Source organism: Saccopteryx bilineata, chromosome 5 (genome assembly GCF_036850765.1).
Source record: "Saccopteryx bilineata isolate mSacBil1 chromosome 5, mSacBil1_pri_phased_curated, whole genome shotgun sequence".
In the NCBI taxonomy this organism is placed as follows: domain Eukaryota; kingdom Metazoa; phylum Chordata; class Mammalia; order Chiroptera; family Emballonuridae; genus Saccopteryx; species Saccopteryx bilineata.
The window spans coordinates 108,443,377-108,456,517 of record NC_089494.1 but is presented as its reverse complement, the minus strand read 5'-3'; the positions used below and the strand labels follow the sequence as shown (position 1 = coordinate 108,456,517).

At 49.6% G+C, this 13,141-nt stretch overlaps 1 protein-coding gene across 2 annotated transcripts in view; it reads left to right on the top strand.

The window, feature by feature from the left end:
- GPR39 (G protein-coupled receptor 39) overlaps window positions 1-13,141 on the top strand; it is a 252,325-nt gene that overhangs the window by 43,358 nt on the left and 195,826 nt on the right. The window contains exon 2 of one of the 2 annotated variants that reach the window (XM_066233492.1): window positions 7,577-9,280. The exons of the other annotated variant lie outside the window; for it this stretch is intronic. Within the exon in view, the coding sequence (XP_066089589.1) occupies window positions 7,577-8,094 (518 nt within the window). The 3' untranslated portion in view covers window positions 8,095-9,280. Of the gene's footprint in view, window positions 1-7,576; window positions 9,281-13,141 lie in introns of those variants that run through there. 2 annotated transcript variants of the gene reach the window in all.

Genomic DNA, 13,141 nt, shown 5'->3' with positions numbered 1-13,141 from the left:
CAGTGCACACCGGGCAGGGGAATCCTGGAACTCAGTGGCCCAGGCAGCGCACACCGGGCAGGGGAATCCTGGAACTCATCGGCCCAGGCAGTGCACACCGGGCATGGGAATCCTGGAACTCAGTGGCCCAGGCAGTGCACACCAGGCAGGGGCATCCTGGCACTCAGTGGCCCAGGCAGTGCACACCGGGCAGGGGAATCCTGGAATTCAGTGGCCCAGGCAGTGCACACCGGGCACGGGAATCCTGGAACTCAGTGGCCCAGGCAGCGCACACCGGTCAGGGGAATCCTGGCACTCAGTGGCACTCAGTTATACCTTTAACTTCTCTGTTGCTGAAACTCTAGTCTTTTGAATTTTATTTAGTACCAGTAAGGCACCTAGCACAATAACTCCAGATGTGATCGAGAGGCATAACTGCAGAGCACAGCCGACTTTGGGTAGGGGCTTGCTCTAGGTCAAGGCTTGGGGTGTACAGGGCAGCACACCCAGAAGAGGCTGCCAGGGACATCCTGGAACTCATCGGCCCAGGCAGTGCACACCGGGCAGGGGAATCCTGGAACTCATCGGCCCAGGCAGTGCACACCGGGCAGGGGAATCCTGGAACTCATCGGCCCAGGCAGTGCACACCGGGCAGGGGAATCCTGGAACTCATCGGCCCAGGCAGTGCACACCGGGCAGGGGAATCCTGGAACTCATCGGCCCAGGCAGTGCACACTGGGCAGAGGAATCCTGGAACTCAGTGGCCCAGGCAGTGCACACCAGGCAGGGGAATCCTGGAACTCAGTGGCCCAGGCAGTGCACACCAGGCAGGGGAATCCTGGAACTCAGTGGCCCAGGCAGCGCACACCGGGCAGGGGAATCCTGGAACTCATCGGCCCAGGCAGTGCACACCGGGCACGGGAATCCTGGAACTCAGTGGCCCAGGCAGTGCACACCGGGCACGGGAATCCTGGAACTCAGTGGCCCAGGCAGCGCACACCGGGCAGGGGAATCCTGGAACTCAGTGGCCCAGGCAGTGCACACCGGGCAGGGGAATCCTGGAACTCAGTGGCCCAGGCAGCGCACACCGGGCAGGGGAATCCTGGAACTCAGTGTGGTCCAGGCAGCGCACACCGGGCAGGGGGATCCTGGAACTCAGTGTGGTCCAGGCAGCGCACACCGGGCAGGGGGATCCTGGAACTCAGTGTGGTCCAGGCAGCGCACACCGGGCAGGGGAATCCTGGAACTCAGTGTGGTCCAGGCAGCGCACACCGGGCAGGGGGATCCTGGAACTCAGTGTGGTCCAGGCAGTGCACACCGGGCAGGGGAATCCTGGAACTCAGTGGCCCAGGCAGCGCACACCGGGCAGGGGGATCCTGGAACTCAGTGTGGTCCAGGCAGCGCACACCGGGCAGGGAGATCCTGGAACTCAGTGTGGTCCAGGCAGCGCACACCGGGCAGGGGGATCCTGGAACTCAGTGTGGTCCAGGCAGCGCACACCGGGCAGGGGGATCCTGGAACTCAGTGTGGTCCAGGCAGTGCACACCGGGCAGGGGAATCCTGGAACTCAGTGGCCCAGGCAGCGCACACCGGGCAGGGGGATCCTGGAACTCAGTGTGGTCCAGGCAGCGCACACCGGGCAGGGGGATCCTGGAACTCAGTGTGGTCCAGGCAGCGCACACCGGGCAGGGGAATCCTGGAACTCAGTGTGGTCCAGGCAGCGCACACCGGGCAGGGGGATCCTGGAACTCAGTGTGGTCCAGGCAGCGCACACCGGGCAGGGGGATCCTGGAACTCAGTGTGGTCCAGGCAGTGCACACCGGGCAGGGGAATCCTGGAACTCAGTGGCCCAGGCAGCGCACACCGGGCAGGGGGATCCTGGAACTCAGTGTGGTCCAGGCAGCGCACACCGGGCAGGGAGATCCTGGAACTCAGTGTGGTCCAGGCAGCGCACACCGGGCAGGGGGATCCTGGAACTCAGTGTGGTCCAGGCAGCGCACACCGGGCAGGGGGATCCTGGAACTCAGTGTGGTCCAGGCAGTGCACACCGGGCAGGGGAATCCTGGAACTCAGTGGCCCAGGCAGAGCACACCGGGCAGGGGGATCCTGGAACTCAGTGTGGTCCAGGCAGCGCACACCGGGCAGGGGGATCCTGGAACTCAGTGTGGTCCAGGCAGCGCACACCGGGCAGGGGGATCCTGGAACTCAGTGTGGTCCAGGCAGCGCACACCGGGCAGGGGAATCCTGGAACTTATCGGCCCAGGCAGTGCACACCGGGCAGGGGAATCCTGGAACTCAGTGTGGCCCAGGCAGTGCACACCGGGCAGGGGAATCCTGGAACTCATCGGCCCAGGCAGTGCACACCGGGCAGGGGAATCCTGGAACTCAGTGGCCCAGGCAGCGCACACCGGGCAGGGGAATCCTGGAACTCATCGGCCCAGGCAGTGCACACCGGGCAGGGGAATCCTGGAACTCATCGGCCCAGGCAGTGCACACCGGGCACGGGAATCCTGGAACTCAGTGGCCCAGGCAGTGCACACTGGGCAGGGGAAGGGCCTGGAGAGAGGAGAGCATCTGGGAGGCTGGACCGGCACCAGGTTTTGGGAGGAGTAGTTGGGGTGATGAGGAGCAGTGCTGCTGACCCTGCCCAGAAAACCCCAGAACTACCTGGCTCCTTGGACAACTCTTGCCCTAGAATAATAATGTGGGATACTTGTGGGCATTATTCTCATTCCACAGATGAAGACAGTGAGATGCTGATAAAGTGTCTTGACTATAGTTACAAAGTAGCTCTGGACAGAGCTCAGTCTAGAGCCTTTAACTCATAGCTCTCCTTTGAGTCATTTCCATGGAGTATTAATGCCCTCTCTTTCTCTTGAGTTAATACTAGTAGATTTTTACTAAGTACCTGCTAAATGCCTAGTCTCATGCTAGCGGTAATGCCATGTAAAAAGTTGTTATAACATTAATTCCAGCCTAAGAGGAGCTTACTTAAACATATTAGTAAGTATTGATACATTTTCAATTTTGAAAGCAGCATGCCACATTTCAGAAAATTTTGAAAATAACAAGAACAAGAAATGTTGAAATAACCTCAGCCCGCTAACACAACTGCTGTAATTATTTTGGTCTGTGGCCTCCTGGTTGTTTTCCTCAAACATTTAGCTTTAAAAAAAAAACCCCCAGTGAAAACTATATATATTGCACATACAATTTCATTTCTTGCTTTTTGTTATAAGTATTTACCGCATAACCATTTTATAGCAGTGGCATATTTGCAAAGAGCGTAATCACAGAGCATTTACTGACCACGGTATTAGAGCCTGTTGCTGCATTAACTCAGTAAACATCCTTTAGGCTCCTGTGCTCAGGCTCTCCCTGGTGACAGGCATGCTGATGGACCAAGGGGTTTGGAAGACTTGGGACCACACTAGGGGGAGCCGTACACAAGTTAGTGGAAACTCTGAATATTTTCTGACCCTTCTTACATTAGTGGGCCACCTGTGGGCACAAACCACAGTCAGGCTGGCTGGGGCCAAGGTGCAAGGCTGTTAGGTCATCACAGGTCCATCTACCATTTCCTTCTGTAATTTATTCTCGCTACTGTTTCAATTGCCTCATATTCACCTCCTTCGTGAGGAGGGATCCCTGAAACTAAAAAGCCAAGAGCAGCAGCAGTCTATAGTCACATATGCTCACAGGCGAGGGGGAGGGAGGACATTGCCTGCCACTTAGGGCCACACACAGTCATACTCAGGAACAGAAGGACCAACCAGGGGCTGTGGCAGGCGGACTCCATAGCAGGGTTATCTCCCTTTGTCTGTGGGGCACGTGTTCCAAGTCCCCCAGGGGATGCCTGAAGCTGCGGGGAGCACCACAGCCTATACACGGTATGTTATTTCCTACACATACATACCTTTCAGTTAAAAGGAAACCGTTTATTGCTCCTCTTTGGCACATCTGAATTGCCAGTGTCACTACTCTTGTGCTTGGGGCTATTATTAAATAAAATAAGGTTGACTTGACACAAGCACTGTGATACTGGGACAGCGGATCTGATAACTGAGAGGCCTACATGCCTAGTGGACAGGGAATTGTATGCAGCGTGGAGATGCTGGGCAAAGCGACAACTGTGTCTCGGATGGGACAGCTGAGAATTCATCACACTACTCAGGAAACTGCACAATTTAAAACTTTTGAACTGTTTATTCCTGGAATTCCCATTTACTATTTTTGGACCATGGTTGACCGTGGGTAACTAAAACCACAGAAAGTGAAGCTGAGGATAAGGAGGGTGACAATCAAGAGAGAGGAGTGCCCCTTGGTTCTTGCAGGAGGATGTGACTGGCTTGTTTGAATAATGGCAGCTGGCACAGAACCGAGACCCATGACTCAGGGATAAGCAGGAACTGCACCTGGTCCATTTGTTAAAGGGTTGTTTGCTGAGAGAAAGCACCTAGTACTGAGCCTTAATTTTAGGTCTTAGCCACAATGACACAAACTGCTTCTCCCCCTCTATTTTCTCCAACACTTTCCACCTATATTTATTTGTTTGTTTGGTTTTTATATTTTGGTCTTGGCTGACTTATCTTTTTTTCTTTTCCTTTTATTTTATTTTTTTTTAAATAGAGACAGAGATAGAAAGGTAGAGAGATGGGAAGCATCAACTTGGAGTTGCAACAGCTTAGTTGTTCATTGATTGCTTCTCATACGTGCCTTGGGGGTGACCCCTTGCTAAAGCCAACGACCTCGGGCTCAGGCCAGCAACCTTGGGATCATGCTGATGATCCCATGCAAGCTGGTGACCTCAGAGTTTCAAACCTGGGTCCTCAGCATCCTAGCTCAATGCCCTATCCACAGCTCCACCACTGGTCAGGCTTGGCTGACTTGTCTTTAAGAGGCTGTGTAACACGTGATTAATAGCATAGACTCTAAGACGGACAGTCTGTCTTGGTCATTATCTGGGTGACGTTAGGCACATCACTTTCCCTCTCCATGCATTAGTTTCCTCATTTCTGAAACGAAGATGATATTAAGAAAACTGCTTACCTCATAGGGATATTGTGAGGAGGAAAAGTTAGTGTATGTACAGCTTTTAGAATAGTCCCTGTTGCATGCTGTAAATACTAATATTATGATCATCTTTACTTGGGTTTAGGCTGTAAGTTTATTTGGGTAAAGTTTACATCAGTAATATTATTCTGCTTCTTTCAGCTTTTCTTCCTATTTTTTTCCTCCAAGTCTAAAGTTAGCATAGACTCATTTCCAGAAAAGTACTCTGTTCATTAATTTATTCACCGGTCAGTTCACTCATTTGTTTATTCATTCAACCAGCACTTCTTTGGGAGCCTCTGCTGGGTACCAGGCACTGTTCCAGGTGGTGGAATCCCTGGGAGACAGACGGGGAAAACCCTTTGGTTGCTGAGGCTTACAACATATTGTGGGGGTGGGGGTGGCTGTGGGCAGAAAATAGGCAAATAAGAGGAACTATAATGATAACTGGAAGTAAGTGCTCTGAAGGAAGAAAAATGAATGAAAAGGAGACCATCTGAGGCTCTTCCCATGTGCAAGGCAGCTGGGGGTGATCAGAGGTCCCCAGAGGAACATAGATTCTCTGATTCTTCTCTTGTTTGGTGATAGTGACAGGACTTATTGATATTGTCTTCCAGAGAGTATGTATATTTTCTTTGTCTTCTCTGGTATCCCTTCCCTACCTCCCATTTCCCTCCCACCCTGATAAAATAGGTCTTGTCCTATTAACTGAGTTCATGAACCAGTTTTGGTTTAGAACATGGAAAACAGAGAAAAGCGGCACAGAGAGGTAAAAAGAGGAGGTGGAGGATCTACTTTGAAAAGTTAAACTTGGTTGATAGAATAAGAACTTGTCAGGAGTGCAGAGAAAGACTCAATTAAAACAAGCCCCATTATCGTCAGTTACATGGTGCTGCATAACAAACCACTCCAAAATGTACTAGCTTAAAACCAGACTTCTTATTCCTCATGGTACTGTTGTTTACTAGTTCACTGCTCTGCTGGTTTCCCCAGGGCTCTCTCATTCAGCTACAGGAGGGGCAGGGCTAGAAGAACCCGAACGGGCTCCAGGTGTCTGGGAGCTGGTGCTGGTTCCAGCCAGGGACACCATTTTTCTCTGTCCCTGAGAAGCCAGACCGGCTTCTTTTATACAGTAGTCTCAGGATAGCTCAAAGTGGTGAAGGCAGGAATTGCAAGGTTTCTTAAGTCCTTGGGTCTGGACACTATACAGTGTCACTTCTGCCACAATCTATTGGTCCAAGGAATTCACAAAGTCAACCCAGATTCCAGCTGGTGAGATAGATGTTAAAATTTTTTGTTTGTTTTTCTGTAACAGAGACAGAGAGGGACAGAGAGACCAGACAGGAAGGGAGATGAGAAGCATCAATTCTTCGTTGCGACAGCTTAGTTGTTCATTGATTGCTTTCTCATATGTGCCTTGACCAGAAGCTACAGCAGACCGAGTGACCCCTTGCTCAAACCAGTGGCCTTGGGTCCAAGCTGGTGAGCTTTGCTCAAACCAGTTGAGCCCACACTCAAGCTGGTGACCTCAGGGTTTTGAACTTGGGCCTTCGGCATCCCAGTTGGACACTCTATCCACTGCACCACCACCTGGTCAGGCTAGATGTTAAATTTTTAAAAAATGACATAGTTCTTGTTATTGAAGACTTGACCCGCATACCTTATCAAGTGAGCATACCTGTGAGGAGTAACATGTTGAATGGATCGGTTTCCCCCTCCTTGGCTGTATGTAAATACAGGCTGCTGGTGTTTAGTTTGTGCCAGAGAAGTTTAACAAAGTAGACCTGAATCTGCTATCCTTGGAAAGGCCTGCTTGAAATTTGATCATTAGCTGGCATCTGGGAACTTGGGTTTCAGTAGGGTTCCCATTCTTCCCTAACTGAAGAGGATGGTTTACTGTGTCCAGAATTCTTATTCAAACAGGATGGTTTATGTCAAATACTTGCTTTCCTTATGGAAGTCTGGGATTTGGGTATATACTGGACAGAGGATGCCCCTGTGACTAGCTCCCAATAAGAACCTTGGACTCTCAGTCTTTAGGTAACTTCCCTGGGAAGGCTGCTGCACTTTGTTGCTGGAGGAAGAGCAGGCTCTGTGTGACCCCTTGTCAGGTGGGTGGGGGGACAGAAGGAGCCTGTACCCCCACATCCCATCTGTGTCTTTTTCCCTTTTGATGGGTTGCATGTCCTTTCTACATTTCATTAATAAATCATAGCCATGAGTACAACATGCTGAGTGTCAGGAGTTCTTCTAGCAAATTTCCCAACATAGAGGTGACCTTGAGTATCCTGGCACAGTCTCTTAATTTTTTAAGTTTTTATTGTTTTAGAGAAAGGATGGGGGCGGGGAGAGTGGGAAGCACCAACTCATAGTAGTTGCTTCTCTTACGTGTCCTAACCCGGCAAGCCCAGGCTTTTGAACTGGCAACCTCAGCCTTCCAGGTCAATGCTTTAGCCACTGTGCTACCAGAGCCAGCCTGGCATGTTCTTATTGTCTTATGGATTTTGTCTTTCAAACGATGGGAGCCAGTTTCTATGTGTCCCAGGAACGATGGGAGCCAGAGTCCGTGTGTCCCAGGAACGACGGGAGCCAGTTTTCATGTGTCCCAGGGACGACGGGAGCCAGTTTCCGTGTGTCCCAGGAATGACGGGAGCCAGTTTCTATGTGTCCCAGGAACGACGGGAGCCAGTGTCCGTGTGTCCCAGGAATGACGGGAGCCAGTTTCCGTGTGTCCCAGGAACGACGGGAGCCAGTGTCCGTGTGTCCCAGGAACGACGGGAGCCAGTTTCCGTGTGTCCCAGGGACGACAGGAGCCAGTTTCCATGTGTCCCAGGGACGACGGGAGCCAGTTTCCCTGTGTCCCAGGGACGACGGGAGCCAGTTTCCGTGTGTCCCAGGGACGACGGGAGCCAGTTTCCGTGTGTCCCAGGGACGACGGGAGCCAGTTTCCGTGTGTCCCAGGAACGATGGGAGCCAGTTTCCATGTGTCCCAGGAATGATAGGAGCCAGTTTCCCTGTGTCCCAGGAACAACGGGAGCCAGTTTCCATGTGTCCCAGGAATGATGGGAGCCAGTTTCCATGTGTCCCAGGAACGACTGGAGCCAGTTTCCGTGTGCCCCAGGAACGATGGGAGCCAGTTTTCCTGTGTCCCAGGAACGACTGGAGCCAGTGTCCATGTGTCGCAGGGCAGGACTAGAAAAAGCACACTGGGGGCTCTTATGCCTGGACAGGAAGTGATATCACATTTCCCCAGAGCCAGGGGGTCCTACCAGCCTGGTGGCTATAGACCAGTGTTTCAAATGCTGATTAGACTCACTTGTTAGCAGGATTTATTCAATATTTGGATTTGTAAGTGTAATCTGTCTAATTGGTAATAAGTCAGTGGTAATTAGGAATAAGTGAAAGCAATTGGTTCCTCTGTATAGCATCTTTCACTAGAGAAAAGGCATCAAGACAAAAACAAAACAAAAATAAAACAAAAAAGAAATGCTACTTTGCCTTGGCCAGAACTGGACAGTCCCCTGGAATAAATCTATGAGGACAGATTACTGGGTCTGTCTCCAACAGGTCCTCTTTGTCCCCTGCTTCTAACCTGGGTGGTGGCCATCACCCCGTTCTCTGGAGTCCCATGGCTGCTGGGACGTGGAACTATGATGGAGGGAAAGTCAGCCGCGACCTCGCCACCCTGCCTCCCAGACCCCGTCTCTAGCTCGTTGGGCTGGTGGTGTTGGCAGTGATGGAGGTTCGGAGAACAGGTCCTCTGTCAGCAACCCCTAGTCTTTTGTCGCAATCATTGCTCTTTCCTGGGAACTGGGAATGCCTGTGTAGCAAAGAACGTGGTGGCCAAGGATGAGGCATCTGACACTCTGTCAGCATGTGTAAGGTAGAGTTCAGTCAATATGCTAAGGCAGTCACAGCTTTTGATGAGTACTACTAGATGTTTGAGAATGAGAACAGGATTGTATAAAAAGGAGAGTATAGAACTTAGAATTTCATAGCAATGTGTTCCTTTTTTTTACCTTGCCTTTAATAGCTGTGTGCCTCAGGTAGATAACTAACCTCTCTGACCCTAAATTGCATAAACTCAGAGAGATTGTGTAAGAAGAATGAAATAGTGTATGTAATGTATCTAAATTTGTGCTTAGCACAAGGTAAATGCTTCTTAAATTTGAGTTCTTTTCAGGTAATGAGAATCTAAGTGATATGCTTTCCTTTTTGCTTAATATGTATAATTTTGGCCAAATTTTCTGTGATGAACAAGTATTTTCTTTATTATGAAATAAAAAGTTTTTAAAAAGAAAAGCTTCAAGTGTAAAACCCACTTCCTTGCCATGCCTCAGCGGTCATGGCAAGGACAAAGAGGACCTGTTGGAGACAGACCCAGTAATCTGTCCTCATAGATTTATTCCAGGGGACTGTCCATGTCTGAGCGGTCATTGTACATGAACATCCACAAGGGCTTGGCTGGGTCCCCTTCTTAACTGAGTGACTGAAGAAAGATTTCTCACTGCCATAGTAAAGAGCCTCAAATATTTTCTCAGTCTTTCAGTAATTATAATTTGAATCAATTTTTTATCCAAAATAATTTTCTCTTAGTAGGGTCACCACCAGGGCATTTAAAAAGAGAGAGGAAAGCCTATTTATTTCCTTTATTTTCCTTGTGATTTAGTTTTTGTTTTTCCTCCAGCAAGTAATGAAATGCACTTCGTGGGAAATGTGAGGGAGCTCCATCAAACTTGCGAGCGCCGGGCCCACTCTTGGGGCCAGGGTCTGCTGAGTTCTGCAGAGTCAGCCGAGACAGTCTCTGTGATGCTGGGTTTCTGGGGTGCTCTTCTCCTGCAGGACAAGTAGGAAGAGGGCAGCATAACTTCCAGGCTCACAGACCTGGGTACTTCTCAAGGAAACTCAACACAAAAAGGCCGAGTGTGATTAATGAGAACTCCTACAATGTGCACACTAGTTGCCGAGTCTTTCTTGGTGTTCCCTTCAAGTCTACAACACTTTAGATGGAGAAGGACTGGTAGAGAATTTCACTGAACTTTCAGACCACCAAGAATGGTGTCTGTACTCAGGGTGGCACCTGCCCTCTCAACACATGCCTTAAGCCAACCTGCCCTGACTTGCTCCACGGTTATTTTAGGTATGTAGGAGTTCTCGCTCCCATATTAGACTATGAGCTAACCCTGCCTTCATGACAAAGTGCCCAGTACCTTCATGTTCTGCATTTTTTAATTGATTTTAATTTACTGTGTTTACATAGATTCTGGTGTAGCCCCGAATACATCTCCCCTCCCTTGTATTCCCCTCAACATCTCCCTTGCCCCCCCCCCAGAGTGCCCTCCCCCCTTCTCTTCAGGTTTATCCCATCCTGTCATCCCCTTTCCCTCTGTCCTCTTTTCCTCTGGTCCCAAAAATACTTATCAAAAATAGTACTTATATATGTTTACTAATTGACAATGAAGCCCAAATAGGAGTTGTCAGAGTTGAGTGGGGGAAACATTAAGCAGTAGTAAACATGTCAAGAAATCTTCTCCAATTTTGTTTGGAGCTGAGTGGAGCCACTGTAGCAGCTCAGTCTTTATGGGAAGCCCAAGAGGAGCAGGTCAATCACAGGCATGGTACTGAGCACATCTCAGACTTAGTGGGACATTGGCCACTGCGGACTTTCAGAAGCTTCAGACTTAATCTTTCTGTTGTCAGGTTGGTGAGATATGGATACTTCCAATGAAACTTGAATGGATAATAGATGCACTGTTTAATTCAGCACTAGGCTGTATGATACTAAAAGTCAGCAAAGGCAGGGAATATAGTGGTCCAAAACAGTTGGGAAGCTCTCCTTTAGAAAACTAGAATAAAGCTGGAATCCAAGGGTTAGACATATCTTTGTTGGTTAACTCTTCCAACCTCTTTGGAGTGAATCTGCTTCCACTTCTCTTAAACCTCAGAGAACTCCCCGGGAGAATTTAGATGATTACCAAGTAGCCTGAGCTAATAAAATCTAGCTGTTACATTCTACCTTTTCCTCACCCAGCTGCAAGTATCTTGTAGTATGCCTCCTGTTTCTCAAAGCCTTAGCTCCTGATATATTCTCCTTAGAAGTCCTGTTCTCCAACACCCAGTCTAATGCTTGGCATTATGGGGAATAATTTTCTCTGCTAAATAAAGCCAGTCCTTGTGCAAGCCACACAAAAATGAGCAATCTTAAAATTTAGCCCTGACCAATGACCTCAGTTGGTTAAGAATGTCATCCCCAAACAGCTAGGTTGCAGGCTTGCTCCCCAGTCAGGGCACACACAAGAAACGATCAATGAATGCGTGACTGATTGGAACAACAAATGGATGCTTCCCTTCCCTCTCCCCTCTCTCTTCCTTCCCCACTCATCTCTCTAAAAATCAATCAATAAATAAAAAAAATTGAGCCCTGGCTAGCTCGGTTGGTTGGAGCATCATTCCATGCAGAGATTGCTGATTCGATCCCCAATTAGGGCACATGCAGGAATGGTTCCCTGTTCCTGTATCTTTTTCTCTCTTTCTCCCTACCTCTCTCTCAAAAAAAAAAAATTTTTTTTTAATTCTATCCAACCAACATTTATCAAGTATCTATGGTTTTTCTATGTGTATATAACCCAAACGCAACAGTGAATAGTTTCCTGTCCTCAAAGAGTTTACCTTCCTGACTAGAAGAAAAAAGAGCTATATTGCAAGATGTGAGAGAAGCTGTAACAGAAAGGAAAAGATTAACCCAGGGAGTGCGGCTGCATGGAGCTGGTGGGAATGGGCGGTCCCTAGGCATGTGTGACATTTACAAACTCGGAAGTGCAGAATGAGGGCAGGCATGCTGCTGGGCATTCCACCCCAAGGGCATGTTGTGAACAGAGGCACAGAGGTGACAGGAACAGAATGTGGTTCGGTTTGGCTGAGGCTAGGGTTGGGAATGGGTGTCATGGCTGCTAAGACTAGAATGATGAATGGAGTTTGGAATATGAGGTTGGGGTTTATCCTTGGGACAGGGATGATGCTGGCAGAATTTTGAGCGAAAAGGGGACACAAACTTTAGACCCCTTGTTCTGGGTTATGTTAGAATTGTGTGTGAGGTGGGAGGGGGAGGCTTGTGGGTTGAGGGTGGGAGGTGATTGGCACCAGAAGGAGAGGCCCAGGCTCCTTCTGTCCGGCAGTAATCTGGGCAGACTGTACACTAAAACTCAGGTAGTGCCAACGGGCCTGAAAGGGAGAGGACAGGTGAGACAGAGCAGGCAGGAAGGCCTTTTATTTGTCTTCCTTCTGCCCCAGGGAAGACACCACTGCCAGGATTGCAGGAATCAAACACTTTTGCCCACACAGAGAAAGCTGCTCTTGAGATTTGACAGGGAGGGCAGCCCTCTACCTGCTGGGGAAGTTGTTCAATTGACTCAAAGGCCTGGGCAAGCATGCTGGGACTGTGGGTGTGTCAGCTGCTCTGTTCTCCTGCGCCTCCTCTCCAGGTGGTACCACCCCACCCGTTCCAGGGCTCTGCAGGTGCAGGGAAGGGTCAGCTCCCATTTGGGTCTCCGAACACTCTACAGCCCATACCGACAGATCCCATTCAAGCTGAAATGAGTGGCTGGGGGCGACTCATACATAATTTCCCTCTATTTAGTGACTTTCTACACCACGGGGTCTGCATGCTTTCTGTTCATTTAATTAAAGGTTATATTGTTAAATTGTTGTCCTTGGGAGTGTGGGTGTGCAGGGAGTGCTTTTGGAATACATTACAGGGTAATTCCCTTTGCCCTTTATTGCCTCTGTTGGCCATAGGAAATTGAATCGCAAATAACACGTTTTAGAAACAGGCAGAGAGATAGAAGCCTGTGCTTCTTGTGACTTTAATAAGATGGTGAGCATGTGTGTGTAAACCCTCTGGTTGTGCTGGAGAGGTGGGGGAGACCGAGCTGGGTAACTGATGGAAGAGATTTCTCCACCCAGACAGGGACCCAGCAGCCTTCACTCCCGCAGGCAGTGTCTGCATCCAGGAGCTGGTTCTGCCTTTGAAATGTCCAGAGGGCCCGTGACTGTTCATGGTGCACCTGGAGATGAGCCCCACTTACCTGCAGCCTGGAGGAGAGTCAGTCGA